Source organism: Podarcis tiliguerta (genome assembly GCF_965153285.1).
Source record: "Podarcis tiliguerta genome assembly, chromosome: 8".
Lineage (NCBI taxonomy): Eukaryota > Metazoa > Chordata > Lepidosauria > Squamata > Lacertidae > Podarcis > Podarcis tiliguerta.
Window position 1 is genome coordinate 73,333,335 of NC_139541.1, and position 19,474 is coordinate 73,352,808.

General features: G+C 45.2%; 1 protein-coding gene and 2 long non-coding RNA genes across 5 annotated transcripts in view; 2 read left to right on the forward strand and 1 right to left on the reverse strand.

Annotated features, from left to right (window-relative positions):
* LOC310684821 overlaps positions 1-3,022 on the forward strand; it is a 75,643-nt gene extending 72,621 nt beyond the window's left edge. Inside the window, exon 2 of the long non-coding RNA XR_014514826.1 lies at positions 667-3,022. This is a non-coding gene — a long non-coding RNA (uncharacterized lncRNA). The remainder of the gene's footprint in view (positions 1-666) is intronic.
* The window catches only part of LOC310684844, a 61,407-nt gene that overhangs the window by 34,233 nt on the left and 7,700 nt on the right, over positions 1-19,474 (reverse strand). The window contains exon 2 of the long non-coding RNA XR_014514863.1: positions 7,423-7,454. This is a non-coding gene — a long non-coding RNA (uncharacterized lncRNA). The remainder of the gene's footprint in view (positions 1-7,422; positions 7,455-19,474) is intronic.
* On the forward strand, positions 4,683-17,824 carry CD177 (CD177 molecule). Of its 3 annotated transcripts, XM_083455913.1 has the most exons (6): positions 4,759-5,224; positions 5,566-5,734; positions 10,662-10,817; positions 11,563-11,748; positions 13,317-13,448; positions 16,002-17,824. In XM_083455913.1, exons 2-6 carry the CDS (start codon positions 5,668-5,670, stop codon positions 16,382-16,384), a joined length of 924 nt encoding a protein of 307 aa, XP_083312039.1. In that variant the 5' UTR covers positions 4,759-5,224; positions 5,566-5,667; the 3' UTR covers positions 16,385-17,824. The 3 variants fall into 3 exon arrangements, with proteins under 3 accessions (XP_083312040.1, XP_083312041.1, XP_083312039.1); XM_083455914.1 differs by lacking the exon at positions 5,566-5,734 and having other exon boundaries at positions 4,683-5,224; XM_083455915.1 differs by lacking the exon at positions 5,566-5,734 and having other exon boundaries at positions 4,756-5,224; positions 13,320-13,448.

The following is a 19,474-nucleotide window of genomic DNA, read 5'->3' on the forward strand; positions in this document are numbered from 1 at the left end:
TAACTTCAATGGGACTACTCTCCATTGGACTGACATTGGAGACAACTCATAAACTACATATTCAATATTATAATATTGTTATAGATTTTGGTGGACCCCTAAACCCTAGAAATTAATAAATGCTGGGATGTTGATTATTTGGGATATGAAGGGAGAATTGAAGCTGCATAGGAATTCCTGGACTAGCCTATGCAAAATGGCCTGGCCAAGCTAGGACCATTAAGGAAGAAAAGGGGGCTCTAGAGGGCCAGTGGCAATGCAAGAGAACCGCCCTTCCCTCCCTGCCCTGACATGTGAATGGAGACTGGGGGTTTGGAAGGTTGCCAGGGGAACCGGGTGTGAGGTGACAGGAAAAGAGAGTTTTGAGCAAATTCTGCTGGGAATAAGAAGAAGGAAGAAGGACTGGCATCCATTTTGGGCAGGCTGGCTAAAGGCTGGCAAAGAGAGATGCCTTGGACTTCCTCTGGAAAGGACTCTTCTGTAAGATGTGGACTCCCTCCATGCAGACTTAAGGTGTAAAGATGTGAATTAAGCGTATTTCTTAAAGCTACAACAGTCTCCACCATGTCTCAATTCTCCAAAGGAACACAGACTCTGAGTCAGTGCCTGGAACCCCATGGGCTCTTGCCACTGCTTGGCAGTGACAACTTTTGTGACAATATCAAGAATGGTAATCCTTTCCAACAATGGTAATCTATTCTACAGTTCTGTGATTCCATGTTCCTACAACTAGAGAGCAAAGGTAACACATGGAAGATGACCCTTGAATTCTTCCTTCCTTCCTTGAAAAATCCACTCTTCACTCAATACAGTGCAATAAAAACTACATCATATTCTTCAAACAGGAGTAAGACTGAGAGACAAGAATAATATAATGTTGTTAAGTAGAACAAATGTGATGAAACAATTGCAAATGCCTGGCAAATAAAACTCCACAAGAGGGACAAAAGGTTTGGCTAAACAATTGGAGTTTACAATGATAGAAGCAGCCTTTGGAGACTCTGTTCAGCAGTGATTTCAGGCAAGACAAGTATTGCTCCACTACAGACATGAGGCACATCAGGCCCGGTGGCTGAATGAGGCCCACCAAATGTCTCTATGTGGCCCCCAGGACTTTCCAAAAGCTGTACTCCTTATCATCAGGTTGCAGCCCTTGCTGTTCTTGACTCGCACCCTCCTCAAGTGATTTTCCAGGAATGACATGTACACTTGAACTATGAAATGCCTCTTGTTTGTCTGGAGGAAAGGTGGAGATGTGTGAATACAGGAATGTGGAGACTGAATGACTTTTGCACAACTGGAATGTAGTTCACACACCTGGCTCCCCCTACGTGTTTGCCTCTGGCTCCGCCCACCACTGGTATAAATCCCTCCCCATGTTGCCTTCTAAGGAATACAATTCTGGGGCAGCAGGAGGGGTCCCCCAACTCTGTCCCGTTCAGCTAGGTCACAGTGCAAGATCAGTGTTCCTTTGCCAGCAACATCTGCAGAATCTTCCGCTCCAAACCAGAAGCCATCAATCAGAAGCCATAATTTGATTAAGACAGGGCCAGCTGGCTGAGATGTCAGGTTGCACAAGTTACACAATGGACGTTTTGTAATGCAAGTTTATTTTTCAAGTTTGCCGTTTATTTCTCAGGTTGAGTGTGCTTCCAAGAGGAAAGCATATGTCCCAGCTGTTTCTACTTACCCAACACAGTCCAGGGACACATTCCAGCCAGGCGAAAACAGACAAGGGGCTCAGCTATACAGCTACAAAAGAAAATGTGTGTTGTAAAGTGCAGTAAAGAAATTTGACACTAGATGGTGATGGTGAGCTATGGAAAATTTGATGTATTTTTTTCCAAAACCTTTTTTAAAACAAGCATTTTTTAATATATGTGTAGATTCCACAAAGGAGGATTTGAAGCAGGGCTGCTGATGTATGTAGTCTGGGGAGAGTCATAAGGAATAGATAGAGAGGTCTCTGGCCTAGGATCGCCAGCCCCTGAAATAAAAGGCTGGCTGAATTTAAAAACAAAGGGAGAGCTGAATTTAATCATAGATAAATGGGGAGCGGAGAAAACTGAAAGTGACAGAACATCCCTATTTGCAGCATGATTAAATAGGGACAGCTCTAGTGTTCACTCAGTAGTTATAGTCACACAGCTATGGATCCTCATAGCCACACACCCTTCTAATTTCCCAGACACAGCCAGTATTTGGCCCTTGTAAACAGTGTCTGGGCAGAAAGCGTTGGAATGTCTGGGAAAATCTGCATGTATGACAGCGGATTTGGGCAAATTGCATTAAAAATAGCTGAAAATCAAATTTTTATTTGTAGATTTTTCAAAAATAAATAAATAAATGAAGCTTTTGAGTCTGGAATTTCAGTTTTTTGAAATATGGCAAACCCTAAGCGAGAGCTACTATTTTCTGTGTATCTATGCTCATTTGCTGCTACTGGGAGTTCTCAACCAAGTGTTCACAAACAGGCCTCACAAATGAATGTGTTTCGAGGGTGTTTAGCAGGATAGTTTGAGCAGGGGCTGGGGTGCTGTCTCACGGTGTTCATAGGACCAAGGGACATGGAGGGTGAGCGAGCTGCTTCAGTGACCTGCAACACCTGTGCCAACCCCTCTAGGACTGCCTCTTTCCATATGAACCCACCAGGATCCTGAGATCATCTTCTGAGGCCCTCCTTCATGTGTCTGCTCCTCGAGAGGTCCAGAGGGTGGCAACACGAGAACGGGCCTTCTCTGCAGTGGCTCCCCATTTGTGGAATGCTCTCCCCAGGGAAATTTGCCTGGCGCCTTCATTCTACACCAGGCAAAAACGTTCCTTTTTAACCAGGCCTTTGGTTGTTCTGATTGACATCCTATGCCATTTTAAAATGTGGCTCTTTGGGGGGGGGTGTTATTGGGTTGTTGTTTTTATTTTGATTATATATGTTGCGGTTTTTATGTTGATCTTTTCTGTGAATCGCCGTGAGACCTCCGGCTATAGGGCGGTATATAAAATCAATAAATAATACTACTAATAATATTGTTTGTTTGTGTGGTGGATATCACTTGGAAATGCAGCTCAATACAGTGGTACCTTGGGTTACATACGCTTCAGGTTACATACACTTCAGGTTACAGACTCCGCTAACCCAGAAATAGTACCTCAGATTAAGAACTTTGCTTCAGGATGAGAACAGAAATCCTGCTCCGGCGGCACAGCAGCAGCAGGAGGCCCCATTAGCTAAAGTGGTGCTTCAGGTTAAGAACAGTTTCATGTTAAGAACGGACCTCCGGAATGTATTAAGTACTTAACCTGAGGTACTACTGTAAAGGCATTTCTTATGGAAACTAGTGAGAGTTTGGTCTAAAATGCTCTGTCCTCAAGAGCAGATACCAAGCGGGAAATTGGTGTTACCTATTAGTTGTAGATCCATTCTATTAGTTGTAGATCCCTTAAAGGTAAAGGTAAAGGGACCCCTGACCATTAGGTCCAGTCGTGACCGACTCTGAGGTTGCGGCGCTCATCTCGCTTTATTGGCCAAGGGAGCCGGTGTATAGCTTCGGGGTCATGTGGCCAGCATGACTAAGCTGCTTCTGGCGAACCAGAGCAGCACATGGAAATGCAGTTTACCTTCCCGCCAGAGCAGTACCTATTTATCTACTTGCACGTTGATGTGCTTTCGAACTGCTAGGTTGGCAGGAGCAGGGACTGAGCAACGGGAGCTCGAACCGCCAACCTTCCGATCGGCAAGTCCTAGGCTCTGTGGTTTAACCCACAGCACCACTCGCGTCCCTCTCTTGTAAATCCCTTAGTTGACACTTATTCAAAGTCAAAGCAGAACTCAGTTCTGGAAAATAAGAAGAACCTAAAACATACTGACAAGCTGCCTTCCTGAGTTGGTTATCATACTCATTTTCTATCTAGAGGGCATTTGGCTCGTTCTGTTTATGGTGGTAAGTAAAGCAGCCAGGATAGGCATCCCACAGTCTCTGTTGCCACAATTGCTTTATACTTACCTCTGCTACCCTTGCTGAATCACAACAGTCCAGCATGTATTTCTGGATTAAATTTGGCAATGATGTTCTGGATGCTATAACTGAAGCACTACAGGCCTATGTTCATGTAACAGGCGTGTAAAAACTGCTCCAACTGCAGAGTATCCATTGCTCATTGTACCTACTCCTTCAGAGACAGGGCGGCCCCCATCCAGAACAAGCCACTCACCTTTCTCATAGAATTGTGGAATGGTACAGTTGGAAGGGACCCTGAGGATCATCTAGTCCAGGAATCTAGTCCAGCTATCCCAAATGGGGATCAAACCTGCAACCTGGGCATTGACAGCACCGCGCTCTAACCACCTGAGCTATCCAGAAGCTATGCACCCAAAGAATCCCAAGGATTCCAACAAAGTTTATTGATCCTCAACCAACACAACGTTATGGCTAAACACCACTTGTGCGCATGCTCATTTTCTTGACTTTTCTGGGCTGAAATGTTTCGCCTCTAACAACTCTTGTTTTCCTGGTCTGTTGGCTGAAGTCCGTTGTCAAAGCTGGATTTAGACCAGGGTGGGCAGTTCCCCAGCACAGGACACTGAGCCAGGGAGAGGAGACGGAAGTGGTAGCAGCAAGCTGTTTTGGGCAGTCCCCTCTCCCCACTTCGAATTTGTCTTTCTGCTTGAGAAAAATAGATAGAAAGGGGGAAGGAGGGAGGGAAAGGAGAGTGGGAATCCCTAGAGGTCTGGCTGACTGTTTTTGTGATTCTTGATTTCTTTCTGCCATGGAGAGAACATCAGATGAAGAAAAAGGAGAGGAAGATAGGATGGGAGAAGTGGGCGAGGAGAGCAAGAGAGGCTAGTCTCCTTTTGCACCATCACAACTGGTTGGCTATCACTCAGGGGCTCACATGGGACTCCATATAAATATGAAAATATGGGTCCGCCCCTGTTGCACAACCTTCTTACATTTTGCGTAATCCTGTCCTCACCAGAACGGCTCCTGTCTCCTCGGTAAGTTTCTCCTGTCAATCTCTACCCAGCACATTTGTGCGCAATAAAGCCAAACAGCCCAACTCTCTCAGATCATAGACTGCTTTTCCTTTTCCTCCACGACTCATCAGGAAATTGGTTCTTTGGCTTGGAGGGCCTCTCGGCTTCAGACCATGGAGGGTGTCGCATTGAGATGGAGAGCTGCAACAGTTGTGCTGCAAGGACTGCTGGCGATGACCTTTCTTATTTCAGGTACCAGTTATTGCTATTGGAATGTCCTCGAGTTGCAGACCTGGGTGGTTGGGTGGGAGCCAACTAGATTTGCATGGAGAAACAAGAAGGAATTCCACGGTAAATGGAAGCATTTCAGAAAGGTACGACCAAAAGTGTTCAAGGGGGTGGAATGACTCTCCTATGAGGGAAATTTTCAGCACTTTTAGTTTAGAGAAAATATGAGAAAGAGTTCACAGGATAGAAGCTCAAGAATTGTGTGTGGCATGGAGAAAGTAGGTAGAGAACCATCTCTCTCTCTCTCTCTCTCTCTCTCTCTCTCTCTCTCTCTGTGTGTGTGTGTGTGTGTGTGTGTCTCAAAGTACTAAAAATCGTGGACACCCAGCGAGACTGAAAGTTGGCAGATTCCGGACAGATAAAAGACCTTATTCACACAGTTCAAAGTTAAACTACAGGAGACAGGGATGTCCACCCACCTGCCTTTCAGCTTGACTTCTCTTGTTCTTCTCAAGAGCTTGGACAGCTTAGCTGGTAGAGCATGAGACTCTTAATGTTAGGGTTGTGGGTTCAAGCCCCACGTTGGGTGAAAGATTCCTGCATTGCAGGGGGTTGGCCTTGATGACTCCCCTGGTCTCTTCCAGCTCAACAATTTCATGATGCTAAGATTCAGTGGTTACTAGCCATGATGGCTATGCTCTCCCTTGATGGTTAGAAGCAGTGATGCTTGTGAAACCACAGGAAGGAAGAGGGAGAGCTTTTGGGTATCTTAACGGCATCTGGTTGGGCAATGTGAGAGCAAGATGCTGGACTAGGTGGGCCATTGGCCTGATGCAGCAGGTTGTTCCTATGTTCCTAGTTCCTGTGTTCTCACATTGAAGTATGATGCATGAAAAGTGCAGGGGACTGGGCAAAATAAAATCAGTTTATGGAGCACTAAGGAGACGTTTTGCATGGTTAGAAAAATGACAGGATTAATGCACTAGGAAGTTCAGGTTAACAGCCGGACACTGAGACAACTAGCCCATCTGGAAGTGCCATGATGACATTATGTTTTGATGCTCAGCTCTGGTCCAGAGAGAGAGGAAGCTTTCAGTAGCTGCCCCCTATGGCCTTGCCAGCCAGGTTTGATGGGAGGTGCTAGGCAAACTAGCCCATGTTGCTTTGCGCATATAGGCTGTGAGAATGTTTTATTGTTTGTTTGTTTGTTTCTTTCTTTCTTTCTTTCTTTATACATACCCAGCCCATCTGGATGAGTTTCCTCAGCCACTCTGGCAGCTCCCAATCGAGTGTTAAAAACAATACAGCTTTAAATATTAAAAACTACAGGGCTTCCTTCAGATGTCTTTTAAAAATAGGATAGCTGCATATTTCCTTGACATCTGATGGGAGGGTGTTCCACAGGGCGGACGCCACTACCGAGAAGGCCCTCTGCCTGGTTCCCTGTACCTTCATTATCGCAATGATGGAATCGCCAGAAGGCCCTCAGCGCTGGATCTCAGTGCCCGGGCTGAACGCTTGGGTGTCATGACGATCTCTCACAGTTGCACTATCCGTCCCACATCTGTAAAGGCAGTGAGACTCTGCATGTTGTATTATCAGTTTCTTTAGTAAAGCTCTAGGACTGGTCATTCTATTGTTTGGTGCATCCTTCTTTGGTATCCCTGAGTCACACCAATTGCTCAGGCCTTCCTCTGAGCCTGCGGTTCAGGACAATTGATGTAGTTGGCAGGATGCCAAAATAAGGATTGGGTGTGCTGGACAGGGATTGAGCGGTTGCCTAAGGTGAAGGCATTGGACTGGTCCGTTGTCGTGCCAGATCCAGCAGCCATAACCACTGCCCTCGAGGGACTAAGTTTGACAACTGAAGTTTGTGGGAGAAGGGACACTGCGGTCGTGGCAGGCTGGCTGTTCCTGTCTGTGCTGAAATCTGTTTTTCTGCTTTGATGCATACTAATCTTTTATGAGCAGCCCCACCCCAGTGGCAGGGTCCTCTGTCTGTTTTGGCACTGCTGCTGGGGGGAGTGTCTTTATGACGTCAGTTTAGCCCTGTCTGCAAGGAGGAGAAGGTCTGGGCAGCATCAAGTAAAGAGAAGGCGGAGTCATGTCCCCTGGGAGCTTTCCGGGAAAGTGATTTGTGGTTTGACTTGCTTCATGCTGGCACTCAGTAGAGAGGCAATGCTAAGCAGCCTGATGTAGTGTTTTTAAAATTGTGGGGAAACCTACCCAGGGAGAAACAGGAAATGAAGAAGACCTGAGCCTTCTGCTCCCCTCCCTGCTGAAGAGGGACAAGTGGGGATGGGGTGTCTCAGCTCTTTCCGCTGAGTGACAGCTGTCAGTTAAGATTCTGTATCCTGCCTCTAAGCAAGTGCAGTAAAAGCAGTCGGACTAGGAACTGTGAAGCGCGCTCCTACGGAGCGTTCTGCCTCCACTCATTTTTATTTTATTTTTTATTTTGGTTCAAATTGATTCTCATTATTTTGACCCAAATCATACTTCTAAGCTTTCAGTAAAACAGTAATTAAAAGCCAAGAACTCTTAACACGTGAATAAACAATTACAGAAATACAGAAAAAAATTACAAACATTTCAAGTTTTGCTTTTAAAGTTGCAGCAACCCAGCAACCAGGCTTGGGGCAGGGGGCACTGTAAAATTTCCCAAATTGTAGATGAATTAGGTAGTGCTTTCTTTTTTAGTATATTCACCTTGCTCATGAGTCCCAAAAGCTATTCGCTTTTTCTAGGGATGTTCCAAGCCCTGCCCCAAGGTCAGATGTGCTTCCTTATTGTATGCCATGCTTGTCTCTGATGATTTAACTTTTCTGGATTGGTGTGTTAAGGATATGCACGACCACCTGCAGTGCCAAGCGGTTGGGCAAAGGTCAAGGACCATGGAGGTGAAATAAGGGTGCACTTATTCTATGTGTGTCCCAGGGGACATATAGTAGGGCATAGGGTGGCACCCAACAGATATATAGAGAAAAGAAAGGACGGGTTGCAAATGGCATTTTTCTGGCAACAAAGTGAAAGAATTGTAGCAGCTTGTGAAACTTGCTGGAAGCAAAAGCCCTTGTTTTACAAGCTACCCATTTGCAGGCTCTCGCTGAGGGCAGAATGAGCAGTGGGCTGGGTGTGTTTCAGCAACAGCTCCTCAAAGGAACTGAAACCCGGTACCCACTTCTTGGAGAGCAGCTGTGTATCATGAAGAGGAGGTTAAGGGGTGATATGATAGCCATGTTCAAATATATAAAAGGATGTCATATAGAGGAGGGAGAAAGGTTGTTTTCTGCTGCTCCAGAGAAGCAGACACGGAGCAATGGATCCAAACTACAAGAAAGAAGATTCCACCTAAACATTAGGAAGAACTTCCTGACAGTAAGAGCTGTTCGACAGTGGAATTTGATGCCAAGGTGTGTGGTGGAGTCTCCTTCTTTGGAGGTCTTTAAGCAGAGGCTTGACAACCATATGTCAGGAGTGCTCTGATGCTGTTTCCTGCTTGGCAGGGGATTGGACTCGTTGGCCCTTGTGGTCTATTCCAACTCTATGATTCTATGATTCTATGATTCTATGCTTTAGAGCCGCAGAATGCATGAGCATATTATTGGAACAGCAATTCCAAATTCTGCCTGGGTCACCCAAATCCCCGAAGGAGTGGGCCCCCATGCAGTATGGCTGATGAACAATTGGCAGACTGGGAGGGGGTCCCCCGTGGAAGAGCAAAAGTCTTTTCCAGTTCCTGTATATTAAATGGCCTCAGCCCAGTATACCTGAAGGAGCATCTCCACCCCTATCATTCAGCCCAGACACTGAGGTCCAGCTCCAATGGCATTCCGGCAATTCCCTCACTGTGAGAAGTGATTTTGCAGGGAACCAGGCAGAGGGCTTTCTCGGTAGGGGCACGCGCCCTGTGGAACACCCTCCCACCAGATGTCAAGGAAATAAACAACTATCTGACTTTTAGAAGACATCTGAAGGCAGCCCTGTTTAGAGAAGTTTTTAATGTTTGATGTTTTATCGCTTTACTATTATTATTATATTTTGTTGGGAGTCACAATCTGATGGATGGGGTATATTATTATTATTATTATTATTATTATTATTATTATTATTATTTGACTGTGGAAAATGCACCCTGGTGTACAATTGATTATATGGGCCCTGGACGGAGTGCAACTGCTTGGGGGCATGATATACCCCAACTATTGAGGAGAAGTAAAACTGATCCCTGGAAAAGACCCAGATGTTGGGAAAGATTGAGGGCACAAGGAGAAGGGGACGACAGAGGATGAGATGGTTGGACAGTGTTCTCGAAGCTACCACCATCAGTTTGACCAAACTGCGGGAGGCAGTGGAAGACAGGAGTGCCTGGTGTGCTCTAGTCCATGGGGTCACGAAGAGTCAGACACGACTAAATGACTAAACAACAACAAAACTGGTCCTGCAAGCTCTGCAGACATTGCCCTATCAGGCTGGGGGAAGTGGGCTCAACTCCAACTGCTGGCCACTGAAATTCTGAGCATGGCTGGAACAGCTACTAGTGCAATGCTGGTGCTGGCAGAGGATGTGCCTTGGGTTGAGCCTAACCAATATTTGTTTGCCCATTAGCAGGCTGCCCCTGAGTAGATAGTGGTGGTCATTGTTATCCTACTGTACATGATCCTAGAACTCCTAAGCTGGCTTGTCTCCATTGTGACAGGATGTTCCAATACCACATGTGGACTGGGAGCTTGGGGAGTTTGGCCGTCGTGAAGGAGACAGCAAAGGTTTCTGCTGCAATTGTCATGTATCGTTCAGCAGCAAACACTGACTCACATGATTGCTGCATCTGCACGCAGATACCAGTACATGGACAAGGAGGTATTCCAGTACATTTCAAGGTGTTGAATGAGGTCCAAGCAAAGGCAGTTGGCAGGGAGGTGCCAAATTTTGGCATTGCACCAGCTGCCACTGAGCTTTGAAACACCAACATGCACTGAGACAAGAGAAGCTTTCAATAGCTGCCACCTATGGCCTCGCTGGCCAGATGTGATGGGACATTTGGAGAAAACCGATGCATGCTGCTCTGTGTATCCATTCTGTAGGAAAGTTTGCTTGGGTGTGGACTAGTCATGGCAACATTTCACTGTTGCAGAGTCCGTCCTGCATCTGTGAAGGCAGTGAGGCTCTGCACACTGTGCTGTGAGCTTACATCTTTCTTTAATAAAGTTCTAGGACTGGCCATTCTGGCTTTTTTTTCTTCATCCTTCTTTGGTATCCACTCATCAAAGCGCTCACTCAGGTCCCTCCTTTGGGCCTGCGGTTCAGAACAGGCACTTGGCGCAAATCTTTGCTTCCTAAGAATTTCTGCTTTCATGTTAAAAGGGGGAAACCAATTTCTAGTCTCTGGTGATTTCAAGGCAGGATGACATTGCTGATAGCCTTTCCAGGATCTCATACCCTTTCTCCCCACACTTCTTTTCAGGAATTTCTGCCTTGAGCTGTCATAGCTCCAACACCGTGAAGCATTTCACTCCGCGCAACGGCAACATCACACTGTATGTCCCCGCAGTGGGTGAAATTATCAACTGCTCCAGTGCTCAGAACGTTTGCACAGATGCACAACTTACATTAACTATAGGTAAGTGCTGCTCCACCAGATGGATCCTGTGTGGCTGCAAGATTTTTGACAGAGGAAAAGCAGGCAATTGCAACCCCTAAAATTCCTAGTGGATCAAAACATATTTTAAGTACCTTAATTCCGAATGCATGCAAAGCATCATTTCAGGCTTGAATTGGGGCCTGAAATGAAGCGTTGCATGCATTCAGAATTAAGGTACTTAAAATGTGCTTTGATTCCTCTTATTTTATATTTGCATATTTTTGGACAAACTCCTCTCTTCCATTGCTTTCTTTTTAAATAGTAATATAAAAAACCCATAGCTATTGTTAAGAGTTGTCACAGACCCAGTTCAGATGTAACACTAAGCCAGAGTTCAGTACAGAGACAGAGGACCTCTGGCCCCTCCAGATTTTGTTGGATCTCAACTCCTACCATCCCTAAACATTGGTCATGCTGACTGGGGATGATGTGAGTGGAATCCAATATTTGGCATTGGTCCAGATGACACTTGTGGTCCTATCCAACTCTACAATTCTGTTAAATCTGGAGGGACAGATTCCTGTCCACAATGTAGTGTTACAAGAGAGACCTTCTGTAAGTTTGTCTGGGTTTTGACATCACAGAGAACTATGCCTATTTCAAATGTGATAGCAGAAACCAAATAATGTATAAATCACCCACACCCAGAGCAAAAATTGTCTTTGGAAAACTCTGCCACTGCATCAATCTATTGTTTGTATATATGCATCTCCCCTTGTTTTAGATAAAGAAGTTTTGATAGTGAGCCACAAAGGCTGCGCCAGCAAGGACCTTAAGAATGAAACAGAATTCATAACCTCTGGTGACCGACACTTTGCCATCCAGTTCAACGAGAGCTACTGTTTTGATGACCTTTGCAATGCGAAAACAGAAACGTGGGAAGTTCCCAGGACCCCTATTGAGGACGGAGGTATTTTTTTAGTAGGAATTCTGACCGTTAAGGGAGAACTCACAGTTTCACTTGTTGTGTGGGTGGTGGCCAATAGGTTTTCAATAGCTTGAACTATTCAATTTTGTAGATTTCTAAGGCAAATGGCCCGCTTCCCCAACCCTTGGGCTTGTGTGCCAAAGAAAGCTAACACACTTCTCAATAAATGTACAAAACAGTGTGCTTTAGGATGTGATTTAGCTGTGAGAGCATGGGAAAGGTTTGGGGGAAGCTGTGAGGGGAGTGGGTGCATGGAGTGACCTGTAGGGGAGGGATGAGGTGGGGGGGTTAGGTGAGGGGTGAGTGAGGGGTAAAGGGAGGGGACTTGCTCAGGTGTGGGGCTTGATGAAGGGTCTGGTGGGTTTGGCAAGTGGAGAAAGGCAAGGGCGTCAGCACACACTTATAAGTTGGAGAACTGCCTTGGAAAATTTGGGAAAGTGTGGATTTCGAATGATAGCTCCTTCTTTCTTCACACATCGACCTATACTCATACACATTCATTTCAGTGGGTTTCCCCTGAGCACTTTTTTTTTACTTTTAAAATTCCTTTATTGTACATATAACATACGGGACGCGGGTGGCGCTGTGGGTAAAAGCCTCAGCGCCTAGGGCTTGCCGATCAAAAGGTCGGCGGTTCGAATCCCCGCGGTGGGGTGCACTCCCATTGTTCGGTCCCAGCGCCTGCCAACCTAGCAGTTCGAAAGCACTCCCGGGTGCAAGTAGATAAATAGGGACCGCTTCCTAGCGGGAAGGTAAACGGCGTTTCCGTGTGTGGCTCTGGCTCGCCAGAGCAGCGATGTCATGCTGGCCACGTGACCCAGAAGTGTCTCTGGACAGCGCTGGCCCCCGGCCTCTTGAGTGAGATGGGCGCACAACCCTAGAGTCTGCCAAGACTGGCCCGTAAGGGCAGGGGTACCTTTACCTTTACCTTTTTACATATAACATAAAATACACAAAATACAAACATTGCACACCACAAATCATACAACAAATTACAAACATTGAAAAGAGGGGGGGGAAGAAAAGAAAAGAAAAAGAAGTAGAGAAAAGTATGTTAAGAAAAAAGAAACCTTCCGACTATACCCATTGTACTATTTTGCATTTTGATTTTGTTTTTTACACAGTTTCCTAGAATTGCTTTTCTCCTTCTTAATTCTGTTTTTCCTCCACCGTTACATTATGTTACAAGACTCATTCAATATCTGCCAGGAGACTTTAGTTATCACAGTAACTATTGAGATAATATTTAAATACTATCCATTCTTTATTAACATCTTGTATCGAATGTCCTCTCGCTCTGAGTACAATTGTAGCCTGAGTACAATTAAGGTACTGATTGCTTTGAAAAGCGCAAATTAAATAGGTTCACTTTGATATGCAAAGCAAACCGAAAGATCACCCCCAATCGTTATTGAAGAGATGGAATAATGGGGGGGGGGGAATCCTATAAAAGGGAGTCACCCTTTTCCACCCAGCCCCACATTAGCAGCTTAATGGGATGAGTGTTGCTCTACAGGCCCCTTGTTCTTCATTTTGATTTCCTATTCCAGCAGCTGAACCAAGCGGCTCCAACCAGTGTTACTCAGGATTTGCTTGGGGCCCCGGTGAAACCGTCCAGCAGACTATGACATGCAGCAGGGGCTACAACCGGTGTTACAATGGCACCAAGAGCATTTCAGTAGGTGAGTTCGCCCTAGGAAATTTATTCCACAGCTCCTGGCCTACAAAACATTTTGCCCCCTGCTGGACTTGTCGGGAAGCATGCCTTGCAATTAACTGTTCCACATCCCAACCTATGAAGGTGTCTTTTCCTTTGGAGATTAGGTGGGTGCAATGCTCAAATTATGGGAGAAAGTGGAGAGGGAGCCTGAAATTGCTCCACTCCTGCCATCCTATAATTTTACCATACCAATGCCCTCTTTCTCTTCTAAATACAGTGGTGCCTCGCAAGACGAAATTAATTCGTTCCGCGAGTCTCTTCGTCTAGCGGTTTTTTCGTCTTGCAAAGCAACCCTATTAGCGGCTTAGCGGATTAGCGCTATTAGCGGTTTAGCGGCTATTAAAGGCTATTAAAGGCTTAAGGGATTAGCGGATTAGCTGCTAAAAGGCTATTAGCGGTTTAGCGGCTTAGAAAAAGGGGGTGGGGAGTGGGAAAAAATCTCAAGACTCGCAAGACATTTTCGTCTTGCGAAGCAAGCACATAGGGAAATTCGTCCTGCGAAGCACATCAAAAAACGGAAAACCCTTTCGTCTAGCGGGTTTTCCGTCTTGCGAGGCATTCGTCTTGCGGGGTACCACTGTACATTATTTAAAGGGTGTGTTTGTGCTTTAATTCAAAGAAGTGATGGTTGGTGACCAGAAACAACGCCTTCCTTCTCCATGGTGGTAAATTGGTTATGGAATGCACCTAAGTTTTAGGCACAAAGTCAAAACAATTTCACCTGCCCACGTGTTAGAAACTCAGATATATAATCGAGGTGCCAAATGGCGCCTTAAACCAAGGTGACAGTCGCAAAAACAGAATGTCCAGTTTCCATTTGGGGGCAAGATGGCTCTAAAGTCTTGGTCTTCAAATGATGGATTGACTGTGATTGATTCTCAGTTAAACATCTGGCTAGATCCAGGGACAGTCCACATATATCTTGGCCTATTCCTATCACTTTTTCTTAATGGTAACACAGGCCATTTGTAACGTAAGAATATTCTTCACAGTTGTGAGCAGGGCAGTGGGGCGGGGAAGACAAGTCAGTGGCGTAGTGTGGGGGGTGCAGGGGGGGCCGGCCGCACCGGGCACAACATCTGGGGGTTAGGGTTAGGGGGCGCAAATCCACTGGTTAGGGGGCGCAAATTACTTGCCTTGCCCCGGGTGCTGACAACCCACGCTACGCCACTGAGACAAGTGACAACAATTAGCTATAACATTGTTCACTGCTTCTGTTCAGGCTACACTCAAAAACCTTTTTGCTTCCTGAAATTCATTCTGATTGTGCAGATAAAATATAATGGACAGAACTCTACAGGATGTGGCATTAGTGTGTGGAAACAGTTGAGCTCTGATGATCCTCAGGCATGCACCTCCTCCAATTGTTGATGTCAGGTGCCATCCTGGCGCTTGGTCGCAGGTGGCTGATAGCAGGTGCAGAATGCAAACTCTTCTGCCTTCTTCTCACTTGAAGACTGATTTCTTTACAGAAGCCTTTGCCAGCCCTGGTGCCCTCTGTAAGTTGGCTGGGGCTGATGGCAGTTTGGGTCCATGACATATGAATGGCACCAAATTGGTGTAGACTGATTTACAACTTCACTGTGGTACTCTCTCTATTTAGCAATTGTCTGCTGATTTGTTCCCCTTGGGGTTGATCCACTGATTGCAGGGGGTGTTTTGATGATGTGACATCTTAATGGTGCCTAATAGTAGTAGTACTAATAATAATAATAATAATAATAATAATAATATCACCTGCAACCTACTTTGAGAATATAGGCACACTGAAAACTGGGGTGTGACAAGCTGCTTCTAAATGAAATTAATGTATCTCACCCCTGCTCAGATGTGCCTGAGGCCCCTTGATGGAGATGACATAGATGTATTCCTTTTCATGTAACTACAACAACAGCAACAATTTTATTATTTATACCCCACCCATTTGGTTGTGTTGCCTCAGTCATTCTGGGCAGCTTCCAGGACATATAAAAACATAATGAAACATCAGTCATTAATAAGAACAATCTGATCCAATGTAAAAAAAAAAAAAGCCACAATAACTTTAAAACAAACAACTTATGTGCAAATATGATTTATGTTTGTGGCCAAAACCAATACAAAAGATAAAAGACATAAAAGAGAATGAAATATTTTTCACAGTTAGAATAAATATTTAATAATTAATTCAATTTAAAAATAATTAAAATTAAAATAATTAAAACCGAACGTTATGTCAGTTCAGCGATTGCTCGTCTGAAGAACTTACTCCCACAGATTTTCACCTCACAATTGCCACTCTAAAACAAAGCAGGCCGCTTTTTCAAAGATGTAGGGGGACCTGCCCCCTAATAAAAAGTTAGGCACATTGCCTGAGCCTTAGTCACACTATACTCATGGGTGTGGGCTACCCCTCAGGCACCATGCTCTTCACGATTCCCTGTGGTGTCCCACTGCATTCTGGGAGAAGAGGGGCAACAGCCCTCATGCCTAACATTTTGTTCCTTTCTTGTCTTCCCTTCCCTTCCCACAACAGGACCCCTTTTCGTGTCCATGATCTTCAGGACCTGCCAGCGCCCAGCCTGCGATGTGTCTGAGAGCCAATCCTTCGGCCCTATAAATATCACCAGCGAGTCAGGGTCTTGTTGTTCAGGCAGCAATTGCAACAAGGAGGAGGTTGACATTCCGAACAAGGGTATCAACCCAACAGCTCCTGTCAAAATAACTTATGATGTGAGGAACATCGCCAACCCAAACCTCTTTTATGATCAGGATGAGGATGAGGATGAGGGTGAGGGTGATAAACTTGTACGTACAGAATGGCTAACCCCCATGCAGTCAGGTGTCCAAGGGCTCAGCCTTCAACTTTGCCCTCTCCTGGCAGCCATAGGAGCCACCGTCCTCGGGATATGGGGGTGAGGAAGGGGGTTTGGGAGCACCTGAACTGCTGGAATCTGCATTTGGGTTTGGAAGGGCTGTGTTGTGGAGCACAGAGGAAGGAAGAAGGGAGGGGAATTAGCGCTCCAAGACAGTGATCAATCCCAACCAATTGCATGTATGGCTCATATATATATAATAAAATTTTATTTTGGATGGCCACCGCCTTGGGGTCTGATTCTCCCTCCCAAAACCAAGCAATTTGTTTGCTTCCCAGGACCCCACCTATTTGGGCTGTGATTGCAACATACTAAGGGCTATACCCAACTCAGTTCTACTCAGGCAATAAACCTATTGAACAACAATGCTATTATAAGTACCTTGGCTTGGGTTTTAATTCAAAACGGTCCTGGAAGCCACACCTACTCGCAGCTAAATTGAAATCCTCTCACTCTTCATTATGGTTTTCCAGAGTTCGGGGGGGGGGTATAGTTGCCCCCACAGTTGAGGTATTTCAAAAGAAGATTGTGCCACAATTACTGTATTGTAAGTTGCACAGATTTGGGGATATAGTAATGGCCGCCCGTTAGAAGTGGTGCAGAACTTTTTCCTGAAGTCTCTGTTGATTGCCCCAAAGGCACATCTGCCCCCTTTTTAAGAGCTGAACCAGGGCTAATCTCCTGACAAACATGTGTACATGTAGCATGTAGTACTGGCTGAAGTTGGCTAGCATGAGTAATACTAGGCTCCCTAAAAAAATGCTTCTTAGAGCAATTGCAATCTATGCCCCAAAGCTCTTGGGCAAACACAGTCAGTAAGATTCTCCATTATTATGGGATTAATGTGGAATCCCTACCAAATCTTGCCTCTAACAGAGTCAAACAACGCATCAAAGAAAATATTTATTCAGACTCTAAACCTTCATTCACTTTCCCAGATAGCATACTCATCATGGTATCCAATATATAAAACATCTTTTGGGCTGGAGGAGTACTTTATTAATCTCATGCTTCATTGTACGCCCTCTGCATATCTAATGGGAATACCCTGCGTACCAAAGGCTCTGCATCTGTGAGTCGTGAGACATGGAGGACATTCAACACTATTTGTTACGATGCCCTTTATAAGCATTCCCTAGACAAGAATTCCTCAATTGCATCCTTTGCTCTCTTTCTAACTGAACTCCCCTTGAGTGAATCTCTATTTTGCTGGCTGGCAATTACGTATTTACTACTGCACTGGTTGCAAAATTTGCCTTGGCTGCAAGTAAGTTGAGAGCTAGGCACCAAGACAGGTATCATAAGGGGAATGTGAGAAGTGGAGTGCTTAACGTACGCAGGTGTAATTTTTGCATTTTTGCATGTATGCTTTGCTATTGTTGTTGTTGTTCAGTTTTAAATCAATTATTTGTATTCTACGCATCGTGACCAATTGTGATGGCTTATAGCTTTTTCCAATAAAGATTTCATTCATTCATCAGCAGATCCGAGCCACTGAAATCAATGGACCCAAGTTAGCCATGCCCATTAACTTCAATGGGACTACTCTCCATTGGACTGGCATTGGAGACAACTCATAAACTACATATTCAATACTATAAAATTGTTATAGATTTTGGTGGACCCCTAAACCCTAGAAATTAATAAATGCTAGGATGTTGATTAGTTGGGATATGAAGGGAGAATTGAAGCTGCATAGGAATTCCTGGACTAGCCTATGCAAAATGACCTGGCCAAGCTACGGCCATTAAGGAAGAAAAGAGGGCTCTAGAGGGCCAAGAGAACAGTCCTTCCCCCCTGCCCTGAGGTGTGAACGAAGACTGGGGTTTTGGAAGGTTGCCAGGGGAAATGGGTGTGAGGTGACAGGAAAAGAGAGTTTTGAGCAAATTCTGCTGGGAATAAGAAGAAGGAAGAAGGACTGGCATCCATTTTGGACAGGCTGGCTAAAGACTGGCAAAGAGAGATGCCTTGGACTTCCTCTGGAAAGGACTCTTCTGTAAGATGTGGACTCCCTCCATGCAGACTTAAGGTGTAAAGATGTGAATTAAGCGTATTTCTTAAAGCTACAACAGTCTCCACCGTGTCTCAATTCTCCAAAGGAACACAGACTCTGAGTCAGTGCCTGGAACCCCATGGGCTCTTGCCAGCGCTTGGCAGATAGAGGGGGAGAACTTTCGTGACAATATCAAGAATGGTAATCCATTCCAACAAGGGTAATCTATTCTACAGTTCTGTGATTCCATGTTCCTACAACTAGAGAGCAAAGGTAACACATGGAAGATGACCCTTGAATTCTTCCTTCCTTCCTTCCTTGAAAAATCCACTCTTCACTCAACACAATGCAATAAAAACTACATCATATTCTTCAAACAGGAGTAAGACTGAGAGACAAGAATAATATAATGTTGTTAAGTAGAACAAATGTGATGAAATAATTGCAAATGCCTGGCAAATAAAATCCCACAAGAGGGACAAAATGTTTACTCACCAAGTGGGGTTTACAATGATAGAAGCAGCCTTTGGAGACTCTGTTCAGCAGTGATTTTAGGCAAGACAAAGATTGCTCCACTACAGACATGAGGCACCTCAGGCCCAGTGGCTGAATGCGGCCCACCAAATGTCTCTATGTGGCCCCCAGGACTTTCCAAAAGCTGTACTCCTTATCATCAGGTTGCAGCCCTCACTGTTCTTGACGCGCACCCTCCTCAAGTGATTTTGCAGGAAAGTCATGTACACTTGAACTATGAAATGCCTCTTGTTTGTCTGGATGAAAGGTGGAGATGTGTGAATACAGGGATGTGGAGACTGAATGACTTTTGCACAACTGGAATGTAGTTCACACTCCTGGCTCCACCTACTTGTTTGCCTCTGGCTCCACCCACCAATGGCATAAATCCCTCCCCAGGTTGCCTTCTAAGGAATACAGTTCTGGGCAGCAGGAGGGGTCCCCCAACTCTGTCCCACTCAGCTAGGTCACGGTGCAAGATTTCTTTGCCAGTGACGTCTGCAGAATCTTCCGCTCCAAACCAGAAGCCATCAATCAGAAGCCATAATTTGATAAAACAGGGCCATCTGGCTGTGATGTCAGGTTGCACTAGTTACACAATGTCCTTTTCATAACAGACAGTTTATT

Excerpts from the sequence above, each read along its gene's own strand:
- CD177 (XM_083455914.1), top strand. The coding sequence starts at position 5,146 with ATGGAGGGTGTCGCATTGAGATGGAGAGCTGCAACAGTTGTGCTGCAA. Across the intron at positions 5,225-10,661 it reads GATGACCTTTCTTATTTCAG|GAATTTCTGCCTTGAGCTGT; the intron begins GTACCAGTTATT and ends ACTTCTTTTCAG. Across the intron at positions 11,749-13,316 it reads GACCCCTATTGAGGACGGAG|CAGCTGAACCAAGCGGCTCC; the intron begins GTATTTTTTTAG and ends TTCCTATTCCAG.